At 44.3% G+C, this 18,991-nt stretch overlaps 1 protein-coding gene across 1 annotated transcript; it reads left to right on the top strand.

Moving 5' to 3' along the window:
• Positions 1-7,769: 7,769 nt before the first annotated feature.
• On the top strand, positions 7,770-16,882 carry slc22a16 (solute carrier family 22 member 16). Its single transcript, XM_060041534.1, has 8 exons — positions 7,770-8,271; positions 8,709-9,188; positions 10,371-10,488; positions 11,606-12,218; positions 13,168-13,295; positions 14,502-14,611; positions 14,996-15,095; positions 15,703-16,882. The coding sequence occupies exons 1-8, from the start codon at positions 8,228-8,230 to the stop codon at positions 15,889-15,891; spliced, it is 1,782 nt and encodes a 593-aa protein (XP_059897517.1). The 5' UTR covers positions 7,770-8,227; the 3' UTR covers positions 15,892-16,882.
• Positions 16,883-18,991: the final 2,109 nt, after the last annotated feature.

Below are 18,991 nucleotides of genomic sequence, written 5' to 3'. Positions count from 1 at the left end.
AAGAACTCCTGACTCAGTGGACTTCTCCTTGCGAACCTTTAAATCATTGATGGTTTAATGAAAACTGAAATGGTGTGTGTGGGAGTGTGTGTGTGTTTGTGTGTGTGCGTGCGTGCTGTCGTGTGTGTGCGTTTGCATGTTAACTTGAATGTGCAACGGGTGCGCTATTCTCTCCAAGGCCAAGCAAATGTGCCCCATTGGCTCCTGGAAAATAATTTTAAGTGGCCGCAAAGAAGCCAACCTAAATGAGATTGTAGGAGGCGTACACTCAACTTGATGATTCAGATACAACCGCAGCACCGTGGCGCTGCCTGGATAAAGCTAAGAGAGAGCAAACAGTGACGGACTATACTCACCTGCTCCCTTCTGTCTCCTTCATGGATGACTGCCCAATGCTTCTCCTCCTCAGCTAGTAATGTGTTCGTGGAAAACGCCCTGTCCATGACCCCTCCGCCTCATGGTACCAGGCTCAGCCCGGAGCAAACCCCAGCCTGCAGCCCTCAATTTCCAAACCTGTCGGCCTTGCTAGTCCACGCTGCATCCTTAGCAGTGCGCCGTTCGCTTTGGGGGTTGAGGTCGATGATCGCAGGGGGTATTATAATTCTAACAAAACACTTACTCTGATTGAGTAGGCATTATTATCGTTAAAAAATACTAATTGAACGATGTTGTGTTCCGGTTGGGTTTTTTCATGCATTTCAATATGATGTATTAATATTTGCCCTGTTTCAAAGTAAAAACAACTCTAGGATAAGAAAATGTACATTCAAGCAAACACCAGCCTACTAGTGCCCTCCTTGTCTGTTTGAAAGCGGGATGCTGTCAACTTGGCAGAGACCCCCCAGAGGGAGATGAAGGTGAGTGCTGGGTCGAGGGGAGAGAGTGGTGGAGAGCTGTAATGGGAAAATTTCACATTCTGTTTCTCTAACTGTGATTTGTTGATTGTGCCATTTCCCTGAACCCCTTTGGGGATGTCAAGGGTCAGATGAGACCCAGCATTACAATTGTCGATGATAAAATCAAATAATATTTACCTAAAGCTGTGATCTCATCAAGTAGCAGAATGCATAAGGGGATCCCTGCTCCCTCGTGACCGGTATACCCCAGGCACAAAGGCTAACGTTAGGTAACGCTAGGAACAGGTAGGTTGTCTAGACAGTACAAGCAATAGGAGACAGAGTTTACATGATGAAGGGGAAACGACATACGGATGTTTCCATCACACGTGTGGAGCAGAGCTGTTCTCAGCAGTTCTGAGACCTGTGCCACTATATATGAAGTCCTTGCTTTTGCCAATGCATTGCACATCTCCTTGCGGGGAGATGCATTGTGAGACCTCAGATTACTTTCGTTTGTTATATGTTCATGTATGCTTATTACTCACATAAATTAGCCTAATTGTTATAAGTTTGAATAACCCATTATTCTTAAACAGTTTATACAGAAATGATTGTCGTGTTGAAAATCCCCACCACAGTGCCTACGTCTAGCAGTGGTTGACTGTGACTGTGTTGAATAGCACGGGCGAAAAAATAAAAAGGGCACATTCTGCACAACATGGGGCCCAACCAGCGGGCAAAAGGCTATGATGCATCATGTATGATGAAATAGTCCTCGTCCTTGATTAAGATTAGCATTAAATTATAAGGAGATCCAGATCAAAGTAATTAATGATATGACAATTAAAATTATAACCACACACCACCTATGATAAAACCACACAGGGAACTATAAAGCATTTACAATATTTATTCCACAACCACAGCAAAACACAGAGGGAACTATTAACATTTGCTTCACAAACACACACAGGCGTGATAATGTCAATGAAAGCTATGATTTGGGTAGTCAGGGGACGGAGATGGCGGGTGGTGGAGTCATAGCAGAATTCTTCTTTTTGCCATGTGTTTGTAGATGTCAATGACCTCGTTATGGTCAATCGGGATATCCCTTTCAATTGATAGCAGCAGTAGATCTGAGAGCCTTCTTTCCCCACATCGGTTTCTGAGCTGGGTTTTGATCAACTTCAGTTCAGAGAACGATCGCTCTACTGAAGCAGGTGTCACCGGGATTGTAGCATATTTTTTAAAAGCAAAGTCAGACCAGGGAAAACTGATTCCACATCATGTCTTTTAGGCACTTTAGCATATCTTTCACATTGCTGGGGGGAAGAGCATATGATGAGTGGAATACCTTGAGTTCGGTGACAACATTTTCTCCCTCCACATCATAAAATCGGCACACATTTCTGAAAGATAGGGCAACTCTGTCATTTGTCATGCCTTTCCAGTGACTTCGGATGGTAATGGAGTGAAGCCCTGAAATAATTAACCCAGTTGGTGTGTCATCCTTCCCCTTGAACCTCCGGTGTTGCTCCTGGGAGAGTATACAGAGAAAGGTAAAGAAAACCTTTCCCCGGTAGTGCTCCTCCAGCTCTTGGGCTCGGTAGTCCTCTGTAGCAGATTGGGTGCTGTATTTGTGTTTGAGGTACCTTTCTGCGTCTGGCTTGTCCAGGTATTTCATCTGGAACCTCAATTCCTGCTGCCTCTGAGTTCCCTTTTGCCTTTGAAAAAAGGACCTTGAACTCCTCATCCTTCCTCATTGATTTTACTCTCTGTATCCCTCCACAATGGTGTACGATGTTGTCAAATCAAGGTCTTTCTTCTGCAGTGAAGCAGATGCGATGCCAGTCTCATTGAAGATGGGTGTGGTGGTAATCTCCATGCACAGAATGAACTCAAAATCTATGCTACGCAGGAGCGTCCGGGCATCCCCTGCTGCAGCGTCTGGTGGATCGGTCAGCCATGTTCCGAAGCAGCTTAACGTACGGCAGAAAGAACCTTCTTCAGGGACCTCGGAGCGTCTTCTCTGCATGCCCACCTTGTGTCAGACAGCCTCTTCAATTCACAGACCCTTTGGTCAGGGTACATGGCCTGTTGCACTTTAACAAACGCAGCATGGCGTTTTGTAGATCCGGCAAAAAATGTGTAAAGACTTTCCACTAAGTTGAATAACCTACCAAAATGCTGGTTTGATTTGGTACTCTCCTCCAAGACAAGGTTTAGACAGTGGGCATGGCAGTGCACGAATAAAGCTTTGTCATTATGGCTCTGAATTAGCAACTGCAGACCCTTTTAGCTTCCACTCATATTTGCAGCTCCATCGTAGCCTTGGCCCCTGACATCTTGTCATTACAACATTCTCCAATTCCTTTCCTGTTGTTCCTGTCACATCACAAACTTGTAAGAATCTCTCCTTGATTTCCATCTGATGGACAAAGCGAACAACGAAGGACACTTGTTCGACATGGGAAACATCAGTGGTCTCATCCAAGAGAATGGAGAATGACTTTGACTCATCTATTTCTTTGAGAATGACTCTTCTGACATAGGTGGCAAGGGCCTTGATAATGTCATCTGTGTCTTATAGGACAACAGAGACATCTGTGTTTTTTTCTTTTGAGACTGGATATGGTTTATGTCATCAAGGTGCCTGTTGAGGGTAGAATCATATTTTGCAAGTAGCTGAACAAGTTCAAGGAAATTTCCTTTGTTCAAAGATGTTCTACTTTCATCAAGACCCCTGAACCCCCCATCTTGCCGTGCAAGATACAGTGTGATGTCGTCTATGTCTGCCCTCCTGAAAGCTTCTTCCAGTGGTCGTTGTCTGAAGTTGCTCTACCTTACCATGCTTACCATAATGTGCTTCTGTTTGTTTTATGTCCCTTCATTTTTTCTGTTCCTTTTTTCCAATTGTTAACTCCTACGGTTCTCATACTTATTCTCATACTTTTCCTCTTTCAAGAAAAGGTGGCAACTAAAACAAAAAACCAAAGAGTGGAACGTCTGCATTACCTAACCACATCATGTTTTTTCGGTTTGCCTTATTCTTGCGCTAGAGGGCACATCGTCATAATTTATTGTATGAAGGGGCACCAGAGGGCACCCATTCATTTTTTTCATATGTAAAGGGCAGCCAATAAGGCACTTTCTCTCGTATTCCCCACTCTAGAGGGCACATTTTCAACCATGGAGGCACTGTAAGGGCATTAAGGGGGCACTCATTGAGGCACGTTATCGGATTTTCTTGTTCTAGAGGGCTCATCATCATAATTTATTGTTTGAAGGGGCACCCAATAGTTTTTTTCACATGTAAAGGGCAGCCAATAAGGCACTTTCTCTCGTATTTGCCACTCTTGAGGGCACTTTTTCAACCATGGAGGCACGGGGGCCTGAGTCCGCCACTGCCGTCTAGTGTGCGTGTGTGCGTGTGCTTGAATTGGTGTGTTTGTGCATGTGTATGTTTGCATCTATAGCGGCGCTTTTCCACCGAGCGTTGCGATACGGTTAAGTGTGGTACGGTTCGTGTTTTCCACCCCCAGGTCCAGGCCACTCAAGTCCAATCACAACCTAAACATTTGCATGACTTCTAAATTTGCAGAGCGTTTTTCAAGTTTTCCTCAAATATTACTCTGCAACTATGCACACAGACACGCGTATACACACTGAAACCTTACAACTGAATGATTTTTGGGAATAGGATACATTGTTGACATGCAAGAAACTAGCGTTTTGCGTTCTTGCTAAAGCTCATATGGGAAACAACCAGTTGTGCTGCGACAGAGTATAGAGGTCAAGGCAACTGCATGGAGAACAGTATGTTTGATCAGTGTGTTTTTGCCACACACACACAAAACACACACACACACACACACACACACACACACACACACACACACACACACACACACACACACACACACACACACACACACACACACACACACACACACACACACACCATTCACAGCCAGGTTCCCTTGGCTCTTGACAGTCTGGAGGACTGTGAGGACAGCATACATGTGCATGTTATTCTACATCCAAGTGTCAAAGGTACAACCCACCTGAAGATGCCTCCATTCATTCACTCATTCACACAACAACCAACATTTGCATCCACAGTGCAATAAGTGAAATGTACAATCGTTGACCACATTGTTGTTCTCTTGTCATATACTTTATTTCAATCTTAAAATCAGCATATGCATGGTTTGTTTTTGGCCAATACTTTTATTGAACGAAACACACAAGTGCAGTTCAATAGTGCAGTTACAATTCCACATGGAATTGTAAGAAAATTAACAAACAAAAGTCCAAGAACCCAAAACATTTTGATAATAATAATTAAATAAAAGCAGCATATTAAATTAAAAAACTAAATAAAATACAAAATAAATTTTCACACATAGGCCTACACCCACTAACACCCCTCCCCGAAAGCATATTAGGCTTAAATAATAATTATGATTCAGATTTGTCACAACGCCCATTTCTGCCACCTAGTGGGGCCAATTTCTAAATGAATCTGCTCTCTACACACCTGTCGGCAATCTTCAGTCAACTCTTATTATATCAACCACGGTTCTCCAGACGTTCATTGCTAGATTGTTGTTTTTCCACGCTGAACAGTTAGTAACCCGTCCCTGGCTCTAGTGTTTAGATTGCTGAGCTCTTGTCATCCGTCGCTTGCCATAAGTCAACAATCTCCTCCCTGTGAACCAGGGATGGGCAACTGGCATCCAGCGGGCCGCATTCGGCCCGCATCCTCACTCAGTGCAGCTAGTAGATAATTTTTTAAAAACGTAATAAATATTATACTATTAATATAATTATTATTTTTAAGTGTTGCCAAACCCTCGCCTGTCTGACCACACTCCTGTCACCCAACCTCGCCTGTCTCACTACCCTCCTGTCGATGAACCCTCGCCTGTCTCACTACCCTCCTGTCGATGAACCCTCGCCTGTCTCACTACCCTCCTGTCGCTGAACCCTCGCCTGTCTCACTATCCTCCTGTCGCCAAACACTCGCCTGTCGGACACCCCGCCACCCCTCAAGCCCCCTTAATCCTCCTTTACTCATCTGTTGATCATCAGTGAAGACACTTTTATTTACAATGTGTGTCCGCCTCACTCTGTGTCAAGCATTTGGGTCCACTCGCTCACTGCCCCGTAACAGGATTATTATAAGAAACAACGCTTGGTCAGGGCAAAGCGTCTGCTACATTTGGGAATTTGTAGAAACTAGGCCTCAATTGGCCCTACCTGGATATTTTCAACTGTGCCTGTGTTCATTGTTAGCCACATGCCGCTCTTTAGACACATTAATATATTACTCCCAGAGCTAAATCGTATCCTAAATGCTCTTAAAACCGCTGTTTTCTACCTAACCAACTGTATAGAAACCCTCTGAATCTTTAGTTTCATCCCAAATATTTTTACTTTACTCAGAGCTGTCCCAGCCACAGCTGTGGGACAGGTGCACCTCACAGATCTCTTCACGGATCCACCAGACGCATCTACGTCGATCACAGTGAAGCTGTTCTGATCGTCACGCGTGTGAAGCACTGTTTGTGCTACAATAAAAAGAAGGATAAGAGCGATTACAAACTATAAAATAAGGATGAGTTACATACCATGATACCATGATAAAAAGGTGAAAGTTCCCCAATAAATAGCACAAGAGATAAAAAGTGATAAGACCACAGGAAGTTAGTGTAATGGGAAATTCTATTTTCACATGTTTCTCTAGGTGCCATTTGTTGGTGTGCCTGTTTTCCTGACTTTATTATTATAGTTCACGCTTAATATCAGCATATGTATGGTTTGTTTTTGGCCAATACTTTTATTGAACAAAACACACAAGTGCAGTTCATATTTTTTCATTCATGAAAATATAAAATTCCATTTAGAATTGTAACAAATGAACAAACAGAAGGCCAAGAACCCAAAACATTTAGATAATAATAATTAAATCAAAGCAGCATATAAGAAAAAAAAAATGTTGGGTGCCCTCTGGTGCCCCTTCATACAATAAATTATGATGATGAGGGGCCATGTAACGCTACTGTGTGTGTGTGTGTGTGTGTGTGTGTGTGTGTGTGTGTGTGTGTGTGTGTGTGTGTGTGTGTGTGTGTGTGTGTGTGTGTGTGTGTGTGTGTGTGTGTGTGTGTGTGTGTGTGTGTGTGTGTGTGTGTGTGTGTGTGTGCGTGCGTGTGTGTGTGTGTGTGTGTGGAAGGGGGGAGCGCTGTCAGAGCAGCCGTTCACCTTGATGTCCGGTTGGGGGTTGAACGCAATAACTGTGTAGGAGCGTTCCAGATACAACGTCGCCGAGGCAGCATCACAAAGTTTCCCTTGGTCGAAACACGCGCATTATTGCTTTTTTATCTCATATTTGAATCCCAGCTGAAACAGTTTGTTACCCTGATCTTTATGAATTAATCATTGATTAAGACCACTGAGCCGGACATAGGGGGGGTCAGGTAAGTCAACGAACCTGCCCGCTATAAATCATTTATCATGACCAACAGTTCGGGAACCTTCAGTCAGCAGGAACACAGCTGATAAGACGGAGGAGAACTCCAATACTCCTGAAACACGGCGAGCGCATTAAAATGTTACTGCCAACCCCCATATAGATAGGTTATGTGATGTGGTATGGCATTGTTCAAAGTATAATAAAAAATTAAAAATTCACGGCCATCCGACTATCTCTTTCTTATCGTTCAAATAATAATTTTATGGCGGCTATGGCTATATAACACCGGGGGATGGATGTAGTCATGGCAACAAAAAGAGACTTCCTTGAATCTGGTAACACTAATCTGCTGTTCCCGCCTGAATCATTTGTCGCAGTACAAAATTCCCGTTCGTTTAATTCAAAACAGTTTATGTGTTATGTGATTGAGCAAAAAAAAACACTTGCGCCCCTCCTACTCGGCGGGTCTGTGCGCAAACTGCGGCGGACCTGCCTGTCTGTCTGTCTGTCTGTCTGTCTGTCTGTCTGTCTGTCTGTCTGTCTGTCTGTCTGTCTGTCTGTCTGTCTGTCTGTCTGTCTGTCTGTCTGTCTGTCTGTCTGTCTGTCTGTCTGTCTGTCTGTCTGTCTGTCTGTCTGTCTGTCTGTCTGTCTGTCTGTCTGTCTGTCTGTCTGTCTGTCTGTCTGTCTGTCTGTTTGCCTGTCTGTCTGTCTGTCTGTCTGTCTGTCTGTCTGTCTGTCTGTCTGTCTGTCTGTCTGTCTGTCTGTCTGTCTGTCTGCCTGCCTGCCTGTCTGTCTGCCTGCCTGCCTGCCTGCCTGCCTGTCTGTCTGTCTGCCTGTCTGTCTGCCTGTCTGTCTGTCGTCCAGAACGCTGTCCGAGAGGCGCACGGAGCAGCGCTAGAAGCCCGCCGACAACATGAGCGTGGAGCGGATATTTGATGAGCTCGGACACTTCAAGAGGTAAATTTTTTGATGTTTCCACGTTTATATTGCATCCAAAGTGTTTTTAAATGTCAACGCCCTGCCCGGCCACGCTGTGTTTTACCTCTCCGAGTAGGCTACTTCTCAGGATCGGGTCTAATTATAGGCATGGCAAAAAAGAAAGTGGTATACCGTTACTTACATTATGAGTAGCATAATAGTAGCATAGTACTTTCATTTAACAGGGTGAGGAGTTTTAGTTTAATGGTAGAAGGCCAGCCGTTACCATAGGCATATGTGAATGAATAAATCCAAGTTAAACTTTCCTTAAAAAATAATCAGGGATGACACAGCAAATACAGTAGCCTTCCATAAAGTGTTAATAGTCCTAAATGAATAGCATCTTCTTTGGTTCCAGTCGTATTATTATTAGTCTTGCTGTTATGACTAAAATAGCCAACGCGTCTCCTCTCCAGGTTCCAGGCGTGTCTGTACTTCGCAGCGGTCTTCCAGGCCATCGCTTGTGGGATCCACTATCTCGCCTCGGTGTTTCTCGTCGAGACCCCCAACTTTGTGTGCGGTGCGCCCGCCAACATCACCGACGTCCTATACGGTAACGTCTCGGGAACCGCTCTAGAAGACGTCCTACCCTCCTTCAAGGATGCCTACAGCTACCTGGCGGTCAAGACCTCCACGGGGGACCAATGGGAACTCGGCCGGTGCCAGAGCGCATTGCGCGTCAACCCCACGGACTTCCTTAGCTATGAGTTCGATGGCAACAAAACGACGATAGTCTGCGAGCAGAAGTTCGTCTTCGACCACAGCCAGGTAATACAAAGCATCGTGACCGACTGGAACCTGGTGTGTGATGAGGAATGGCTGGCCCAGCTGTGCCAGCCCACCTTCATGATCGGCGTGATGATCGGCGCGCTCGTGTTTGGGGATATCGCCGATAGGTAAGCTAAGCATGACGTCACCATGGCCTTCTTCTGCCCAATTGTAGGGTCCGTAAATGAAGAGGAAAATTACGTTATTATTATTTCATTATGTGGGGAGTTACGATGGAAAAATAATGGATAGCTTCTATTTTGTCGATCGTTGGTTGTGTAGGCAATGTGGAAGTTCCCTTGTCATTAAGAATCATGCATGCCTCGGAGTTGGACACCAGTGTTATGGAAAACACATGGGCTATGTTTACTGTAATACAAGGCAGATACTAATCACATTGCCTCCAAAATCTTGGTTCCATCAAACATCTAAGGACATCTGTTAATTATTTGTTTTGGCAGAAACAGACATTCATTTTGTTCTTTTCTTTGTCTGTCACATTCTTCGGGGTTGTGTAGTGCCCGGTTTCCTGAGCTGGACTGATCCTAATACGTTTAAATTTTTTATTTTTCCTCCAAGGACACGCATCTGTAGTCAAAGATGTCTGTAAAGTGCCTGTGGTTACATTTGCTTTGCTGAGATTCATGCAATGTTTGAGATTGCTTCTGTCAGACTAGAGAAGAAATATACTTAAAGGCACCCAGTGCAACTTTATGTAAACATTCAATGAAAAATAAACATTCAATTTCTAGTCTTTTTTACACGTAGTAAGTTTCAATAACTCCATACCATTACATATCGACATTCAAGGAGCAAAGATGAGACGTCGTTGTGTGGTGAGAACTGATAGAAAATCGTAAACAACAACAATCGCCGGTGGGGAGAAGCCATTTTTCCATTGACTGGAAGCCTGCTTTATTTATTGTAGGTTACAAAAAATAAAGAAAATGGCGGCATTGTTGTTGTTATCGATTTTCTATCAGTTCTCACCACACAACGACGTCTCATCTTTGCTGCTTGAATGTCGGTATGTAATGGTATGGAGTTATTGAAACTTACTACGTGTAAAAAAGACTAGAAATTGAATGTTTATTTTTAAGCCTCGAAAGTTGCACTGGGTGCCTTTAAAGTACCCTTCTTTTAAACATTTTTGTAAACCGTTTTCAGGTCTGTGTCAGCCTGAATGGGCTTACTGTGTTCTTTGAAAGGGCCACATAACTAACAATAGCATCAGGATTATTACCACCCGCTCATCTTCACTTTCTCCCTGTTTGCATGTCTCTTTGTCTACCCCTTGCTCTCTTTCTCAGGGTCGGCCGTGTAAAGATTCTCATGGTCACCAGCTCGTGCCAGTTAGGGTTAGGGGTGCTGGTTGCATTCTCCCCAAACTACTACTGGTTCCTAGCCATTCGCTTCGTCCTTGCCATGGTAAATTCAACGTGTGTGTGTGTGTGTGTGTGTGTGTGTGTGTGTGTGTGTGTGTGTGTGTGTGTGTGTGTGTGTGTGTGTGTGTGTGTGTGTGTGTGTGTGTGTGTGTGTGTGTGTGTGTGTGTGTGTGTGTGGTTGTGTGTGGTTGTGTGTGTTTGCCCCAGTGAGGCTGTCTTGCATGCAGCTGTTGGCCTATCCGTATCAGCACAGAAGACAGGATTTATTTCCACCATATGGCTTGTCCGGTCAGCGAGGGCTGAAAGTGGCGATTCTTCTCCAAGTCCTCTGGAGCCAGATAGCCATAAACTATGGCTCAAGCTAAGCTATCCATAGACCATAGCTCTTGCAGAGAGACTCGAACAGGCGGACATTCTCAGCAATGCAATATTGCATTTCATGGTTGTGTGGTATGCACACACATATATGGACTGTCTCAAATGCTCTATAGTATATTCCGAGGGCCATTGCTAAATGAGCATTCCGATGTGTCAGCCTGGCTCTATTCATGAATATAAATTCAGAATTTGATTAGGAATTTAGAGGATTATGTCTCTCAGAGAACCACTCTGGAACATTTCACATAAGCTTGAAAAGCAAACAACTTGGTACATGAAAAAATGTAGTTATTGTATTGTTGCGGTAGATGGAAAGGGAAAAAATATACAGTTGAGAATGTTGAGTTTACAGTACTACTGTAAGTATTGTACTGTATGGGCTGTATTCCTATTTTGTGTGATCATCTCTTCATCATTCAATTGTTAATAATTTACAATAAGGATTCATAATAATCCATTAATTAACATTAGTTCAATTGATAATGATTTACAATAAGGATACATTAATTATTAATTAATTAACATTAGTTCATACAGTGATAATGCAGTAATAAGCATAAATTAATAGTTAGTAAACAGTTAACTAAGGGTCTAGTAATAATTTACTAAGTTTGTGTTTTTTTTATATTTAATAGGGTTTGGGTTAACCCTAAACCAATAACCTTTACCGTAACCCCTTTGCTAATGCTGTATAATAAGGCTTATAACTGCATTATTAATTAATTTGATCAATAGTTATTAATGTACCCTCATTGTGAAGTCTCATTCCCCCCCTTCCCCAGGTGTCCAGTGGCTACCTGGTGGTGGTGTTTGTCTACGTGACCGAGTTCACCGGCACCAAGGTGCGCACGTGGACCTCCATGCACGTGCACGCCGCCTTCGCCGTGGGCATCATGGTGGTGTCGCTGATCGGCTACCTGGTGCGCACGTGGTGGATCTACCAGATCGTCCTCTCCCTCGTCACCTCGCCCTTCCTCTTCTTCTGCTGGAAGTTCCCCGAGACGCCCTTCTACCTCATGGCCAAGGGCCGCCTGCGAGAGACCCAGGCTCTGCTGGAGCGCATCGCCAGCACCAACGGCCTGGAGTGCCGGCTGAGGGCGGAGGACCTCCTGGAGCTCGAGGACAAGGGCGCCAGCGACCTGCTGGAGAAGAGGGACGGCGGGGAGAAGCAGGAGGAAGGGGAGAAGGAGGCAGAGGAGAAGGAGGGAGAGGAGGGGCAGGCCAAGGCAGCGGAGAAGAAGCTGTCCATCCTGGACCTGTTTGGCAGCTGGAGGATGGCGGGCCGAACCATCATCGTGTGGGCCATCTGGTTCATCGGCAGCCTGGGATACTACGTCTTCTCCCTGGGCTCCGTCAACCTGGGGGGCAACCAGTACCTCAATCTCTTCCTCGCCGGTAGGGGGGGGGGGCTGTCGTGTGTGCGTGCGTGCGTGTGTGTGTGTGTGTGTGTGTGTGTGTGTGTGTGTGTGTGTGTGTGTGTGTGCGTATGCGCGCGCGTGCGTGCGTGCGTATGCGCTCGCACGTGCGTGCGTGTGTGTGTTTGTGTGTTTGGGCAATGCCCATGATTCGATGTGTAATGGCGTTATCCAAGTTAAACCAGTAAAGAACCTACAACTGAGTCCTCTGTCGACATGTAAATGTTGAAGGGCAGGAGAATTGTAACACATTGAGAGCTGTGACAAATTCTGCTCTCAATGTGTATTTATTCCTGTGGGTTGCAGCCTAAATTCTGGATGCATCCCGACTGTGTGTGTGTTTGTGTTTGTATGGGGTGGGTGGGTCGGTTTCCATGAAGAAAAATCCAACCACGGTGCTCATGGTACACTCCGTTGACCTACTTTAAAACTAAAAAAACTGAAGTTGCTCTTTCCACGTCAACCAATCGTAGCTAAGCGCCGCCCACCTACAAAGTGCAACGCGACCCTTTGAGTGAAGGAGAGAAGCACTATACGTTTTGCACTCCGCTGTTTACAATCCCTGCTGCAATTGATTACATCACCCATATCATATATATGCATATAATGCTGCTATCCTTAATATATAGCAGTATTACCATACTAAGAACATTTAGGTCTTGACGTTCTCGATCCCGCTCATGTTTACCTCTGTGCCCGGTGGGAGAACCCAGGAAATGAAGCGTGCAGCGGAGAGAGGAGGCAGTACAGGGCCTTAATGCCTACCCTCCTCCTTGCTCCTCTGTGTTGTAAGGCCACAGAGTCGAACCGCTGAACTCTCACCGCGGTATCCATGAATACACACTTACTTGTCAAACAAAGCGGCCAAACATTGAAGCCCTCTGACGTATCCGCCGCTCTGACCTGCGCCGTGATTGGCTGTGTTCCAGGGGCGGTGGAGATCCCGTCGTACCTGGTGGGGAGCTACGCCATGGACCGCGTGGGCAGGAAGAAGACCTGCGCCCCAGGCCTGATTCTGGCCGGGGTAGCCTGCATGCTCATGATCGTAGTCCCTTCTGTACGTACTGAGCTTTGCACACCAATCCCGTGTGTGTGTGTGTGTGTGTGTGTGTGTGTGTGTGTGTGTGTGTGTGTGTGTGTGTGTGTGTGTGTGTGTGTGTGTGTGTGTGTGTGTGTGTGTGTGTGTGTGTGTGTGTGTGTGTGTGTGTGTGTGCATATGCACCACCAGTTGGTGTGTCTGTGCGTTGACCTGAAGGACTCACACTGCCAGAAAAGACAAGTAATTAATGTCTATGCACGTACAACTTGTGTCATTAGAAAGCCAATTTCCCGCGAATGCGAGGGTCATAAATAGAGTGGCTTGGAGATCGGATTTTACCCCCTAAGGGTCCGGTATCACTGCTTCTCCCTTCTTACTAAGCGCTGTCCCCACAAGCCCCCCCGACCTCTCCCATGCCGCCCGACCCCTCCGATCTTCCCCGGGGTCGCGTAGGGTGTCTAAGTTCAACGAAACACGGAGTGGCAGTGCCGTCTTTGCCCCTCAGACGGCCCAACAAACAGAACGAATGCAGACGATTTTTCTAAATTTACAATGGTCAATCAACGACACAAAAAAAAGAAAAAGCAATCGAAGCAATATCTCAAAGCAATTAAAATGTGTTGACAAGGTTTAACTAGGTCTGTACAAGCTGTTTACAAGTCATAGTAAGAGCGTGTCCCATTTCGGTGTTTCTTTTACCCCCCCCATTCCATTTGGGGGTGGGGGAGGAGGGGGGGGGGGTGCCTCCAAATAGAGTGGAGGTGGGGGTTAGGGAAGACAAATTAAAGAGATGAGCTCAAAGAGATGGCCAAATTAAGCTAACTCGTCTCAATTGTAATTTAGCTCAAGGAAAGGGTATATGACCGCAACTGAATGTGGTTTGGCAAGAAATCGAGCAACTCTTTATGCATGACAATGTTGCGCACTGCAGGAACTGTGTGCGACCCAATGTTTCAAAAACCTTATTTGGGAGTCATCTTCTGTTGCCTACGCTCCCTAGACGAGCCTTAGTTTAGTGCATAAGTCAGTCAAGTCTTCTTCAATGGGAGCCGCTAAACTCCCAATTACCCCACTGGTCTGTCCCTCAGAGTCAGCACACGCACGCACGCACGCACGCACACACGCACGCACACGCACACATACACGTCTAATGTAACATAATTGTAATTTCCCCTGGTGGAATATTCCTTCCTCTGACTCTCATCGCTCTGTTTTGCGTTACAGGACATCCATTGGCTGGTGACCTTACTCAGTATGATCGGGAAGTTTTCCATCGCCATCGCCTTTGGTCTGATTTACCTGTACACCTGTGAGCTTTACCCGACCATCATCAGGTAGGAAGAAGCTCTACGAAATAAAAAAAAAATTATATTGATATCTATAGTATCCAGTGTCAATTGTCTTTTGGTTGATTTGAAGTTAAACATTTACCATTAAGAGAACAATAAAAACATTGGTTCAGATCCAGTGGGTCATGTAATAGATACATTGCTATTACATGACACACAATTTGGCGGATGCTCTTATCCAAAACGTCTTGCATTAATGTGAGTGCGTCAATTCTTTTCAATCCTCACCCCAGGAGGTATCAAACCCTAACCCTGGCATGGTTAATGCCATGCTCCACCAGGCTGGCAGGCTCGCTTATACACTGTTGAACCAATGCTGTGTATGAGGATGTGAGGAGGTCAGTGATGGACTCTGTGTTCGTGCTCTAGGTCCCTGGCTGTGGGGAGCGGCAGCATGATGTGTCGTGTGGGCAGTGTGGTGGCCCCCTACTGCGTCTACCTGGCGGACTACTGGATCCACCTTCCTCAGGTACATACGCCTGCACACACACACACACACACACACACACACACACACACATGCATGCACATGCGCACATACAAACATGCACACACACACACACACACACACACACACACACACACACACACGCACACACACACGTGTGCACACACACACACACACACACACACACACACACACACACACACACGCGCACACAAACAGACACACACGCATAGACATATACATAGACACACACGTGTACATGCACATACTGCGTGTGTGTACACCCACTCATGGGTGAATGCATGTCTGTGCATGCAAAGTCCAGTTCAACTAAAGATAATTGCTATTAATATTTTAATAATTAATACTTTAGTGACACCACCGTCCCAAGTGGATGAATACACCCACACACATGGACAAAGTCTGCAAAGTGAAAGAGACTAAATAATAACAACTTCAGTGATAGCACAATCTCCTCTGGATCCCTAGTCGTTGCAAGAGGAACAAGAATGACCTGTGTGGGTCAGATTGAGTGGTTACTCTCTCGGGCCTGTTCAATCTTGTCCTGTGTGAATCTCATTATCCTGTCCCTCCGCCTCCCCCCCCCCCCCCCCCCCCCCCCAAACAGTTGATAGTGGGAATCCTGGCATTCATCTTTGGTGTGTTGACACTGATGTTGCCCGAGACCCTTGGCCAGCCACTGACCACCAGCCTGGAGGAGGCTCAGAACCTGGGGGTTAACGCCAAGAAGAAGAGCTCACCTAAGGACAGCAAAGACCCTGAGAATGGGCTGGAGATGGCGCAACAGCGTCTCTAGGACGGGGGTCTGGGCCATACACACACAGGGACAGACTTATGGGGCATAACTAAATAAAAAGGGAAAGGGTTGATACATTTTGACCCTGGTCAAAAACTAAAGACAGGAAAATTATGTACTTCTTTACTTTTGATACTTTGATACTACATTTTAATCCAGTTAGATACTAACATTTTATCTGAGCTACTTTCTGACTCTACTCTTGTGATTTTGTGACGGTTTACTTACTTTTAGCAGTCACCTTCAACAAAGCTATCTGTACTTTTTAATCAAGTATAATTTTCTCATACTTTGTACATCACTGTATATATATATATCATATTCTATATATTACATCAAATAATTTAATGATAATAATTGTTTTCGTCTCAGGGAATTCTTTTTGAAATCACTGTGAAAACCATTCGCTATAGCCTCAAAAATCTGTAAATCTCCCCTTTGTGTGTGTGTGTTTCTGCATGTGTGTGTTTGTGTGTGTGCGCATGCCTCTGTGACATTGTACAAGAAAACAAGCTAAGTCTTGAGGCTGGCTCTAAATTAATACTGTTCCTTATGAGCAATTCAGGTGCTAGAGCTTAGCTTAGTTAAGTTTCAGATTTGCGATAGTCTTTGATGTTTTGGACCAAAAACAAAAAAGGGCATTTCTCAAGAGACTTATTTAAAGTGTTTTTTGAAAAGACCTGGTAACACCACAAAAGACAATTGCAACACATATGTACTAATAAGTATGATGAAGTATTTACATTGACAGCCCAAATGCCAATAATTGTTTTTATTGTTTGTACAGATATATTGACCGGTAGTATTATTATTTTGTAATTAGGGAAATTATTAAGACAGTTTACATTGTTTCTCATGAGGACCTATAGTATTAACGATACTCTGTATGAACCTTCATGTTCATATTTGATCATGGCAGGAACATTGTTATAACATAATTTTGTTCATTTCAACAACTTTGTGAAAAAAATAAAAAAACCGATATAGCCTGGTTATGTCAATGTGTGCATTTCGTATTGGCTAAATGACCTAATGACAACTACAACTAACAGCTTTCTTTCTTGAACGCAGGAACCTGTTTAACACATTAACCACAATATTATTCACATCAAAACAAAGACATTCATTTTGAAGAATTAATTTGTTTATTTTGCCTCGATGTAGTTGTTTGATTATCCAATCGAGATATCTGTTAAAGTCAATTTTATTTTGGACATGTTTCAATCGGTACATGCCAAGAGTTAAATCAAAGCTGAAAGCAACCAATCGTACACATGATTGAGGCAATACATTACATGTCTTCCTTCCTGAGATTCTTATATGGAAAGCAAAGGAAAATAATAAATTAAACTGGCAGAAAGCAAACACTGAACACTTGGCAGGATAATAAAAACTACACAAACTGAGATATGGAAGATTACGTTAAACATAAAGGTAAAAGTCATAGATATGTATTTTTGTAGAAAAAATAGCTTATGGTGACTGTGATCTCTAATAATGATGCTGTACTTTAAATAGAAGTTGGCTAAGTTGGAGATTTAATGCATGAGCTGGCTATCACTGACCAACATACAAAATAATACAAGAGTACAAATATAGTACCCTTACACTTTTTTTGCATTTTATAATTGAGGAGGAGATAGTAAGATGTTGAGCAATTCAAATGTGCCATCAAAACCTCTGCTTAACAAAAAGCAAAATTAGCAAAATTATCATTACATAAAAAACTGAGAAAGTGCAACAGATGTGACTGACTTACAATGGCAAATGAGTTGACTGGGGAAACAGGTGCAACAGGAAGGGTCTCAGCTGACCCTTCTCAGCTGACTCCCAGGCCTTCTCAACTGACCCCCAGCTGAGGCACCAGCCAAAGCAATCATTAGCGTAATAGCGATCCCTAAGGGGTTTGATTAGGTTACTGTTCGTCAATAGAAGAGCAGGAAAATATACGTTTCCAATAAAACGAACAAAAAAGGGTTGAGGCATAACCCACTTCACAGATATCCAAACACCTTACCATTCTGAAAAAAATAGCTACATTCCCTTAGTTTTGATCGGGGAGATAAAAGTTGACAAATCAAAACTAAGGGGATGAACAAAAGTATGTGACTGCACTCTAAACAAGGTCTGGTCACGGGCGCTAGGAAAGAGGACTGAGAGAGAGATGGAGAACTGGGGGCAACTACCCACGCCAATAGCCAATCAGCATCCAGGGTCAGCCTATGCAATAGGCTGACATCAACAAAACAAAGCACATCACCTGCAGCTCAAGCATTAACACACAAAACAGCACACTAGCACATGTTGAATAAATGATCCACCATTGACATTACACTTCTTAAGATGATCAACACGCTCAGGGTCAAACACTTCCTGTCAGGTGACCCTGGGCCTTATTTACCTAGCAGACCATCTTGGTCAAGATGGATGCTAGGTGAATATGACAAGTTGGCAGGACAGATAGCTGAACAAAAAAAGCTACATTTAATTTTAATTTGATAGTACCAACTTGATAATTACCAGTAAACAGCGCCGTTCCCAAACGCACAAGGAGTTTTGGAATGGCCTCTTGGCCAATTTGGAGGGGGACAAAGCAGTTTATTAGACAAGAAGTGGCTGCTTAACACATCAATGTAAGGTTTTACTTATACTTTGTGATTTGTAAGTAATTATGTCAAAATAGTTATTGTAACATACATGAACATTCAATACCTGCCATTGGTTGTGGCTGTAGTCTGATTGGATGAAATGTCCATCATTAATATATGGGCTCCCCACTCCCAGGGTACCATGACCTAACGCAAAACCTTATCGTGTCTTCGGTTAAGCAGAGGTGGGCCGTGGAACGGCAAGCAGTGGAACGGCACACCAAAACAAAGTGGATCAACAAAGTAAAGAATGAGACCGACCCTAGAGATACTGCGTGCAGAAATGAGAGCATACTAAGGGGAGGGACGAGCATTGTTGGATATTGTGTAAGGGTACACACTCCTCTTCCTCCACCTCCCCACACCACAGGGTTTCAGACTGCACAACGTCAGAACTGAAATGGGAATTTGGGCTGTGGTGTGCCCAATTCACAAAGCCTTCTGAAACCTTA

This window comes from Gadus macrocephalus, chromosome 21 (assembly GCF_031168955.1).
Source record: "Gadus macrocephalus chromosome 21, ASM3116895v1".
Classification (NCBI taxonomy): domain Eukaryota; kingdom Metazoa; phylum Chordata; class Actinopteri; order Gadiformes; family Gadidae; genus Gadus; species Gadus macrocephalus.
The sequence above is the reverse complement of the archived record's forward strand: the minus strand, read 5'-3'. Positions and strand labels throughout refer to the sequence as shown.

Bases quoted from the DNA above. Each gene is read 5' to 3' on its own strand.
- slc22a16 (XM_060041534.1), top strand. From the start codon at position 8,228: ATGAGCGTGGAGCGGATATTTGATGAGCTCGGACACTTCAAGAG. The intron at 12,219-13,167 runs GTAGGGGGGGGG...GCTGTGTTCCAG, and splicing joins CCTCAATCTCTTCCTCGCCG to GGGCGGTGGAGATCCCGTCG. The intron at 13,296-14,501 runs GTACGTACTGAG...TTTGCGTTACAG, and splicing joins TCATGATCGTAGTCCCTTCT to GACATCCATTGGCTGGTGAC.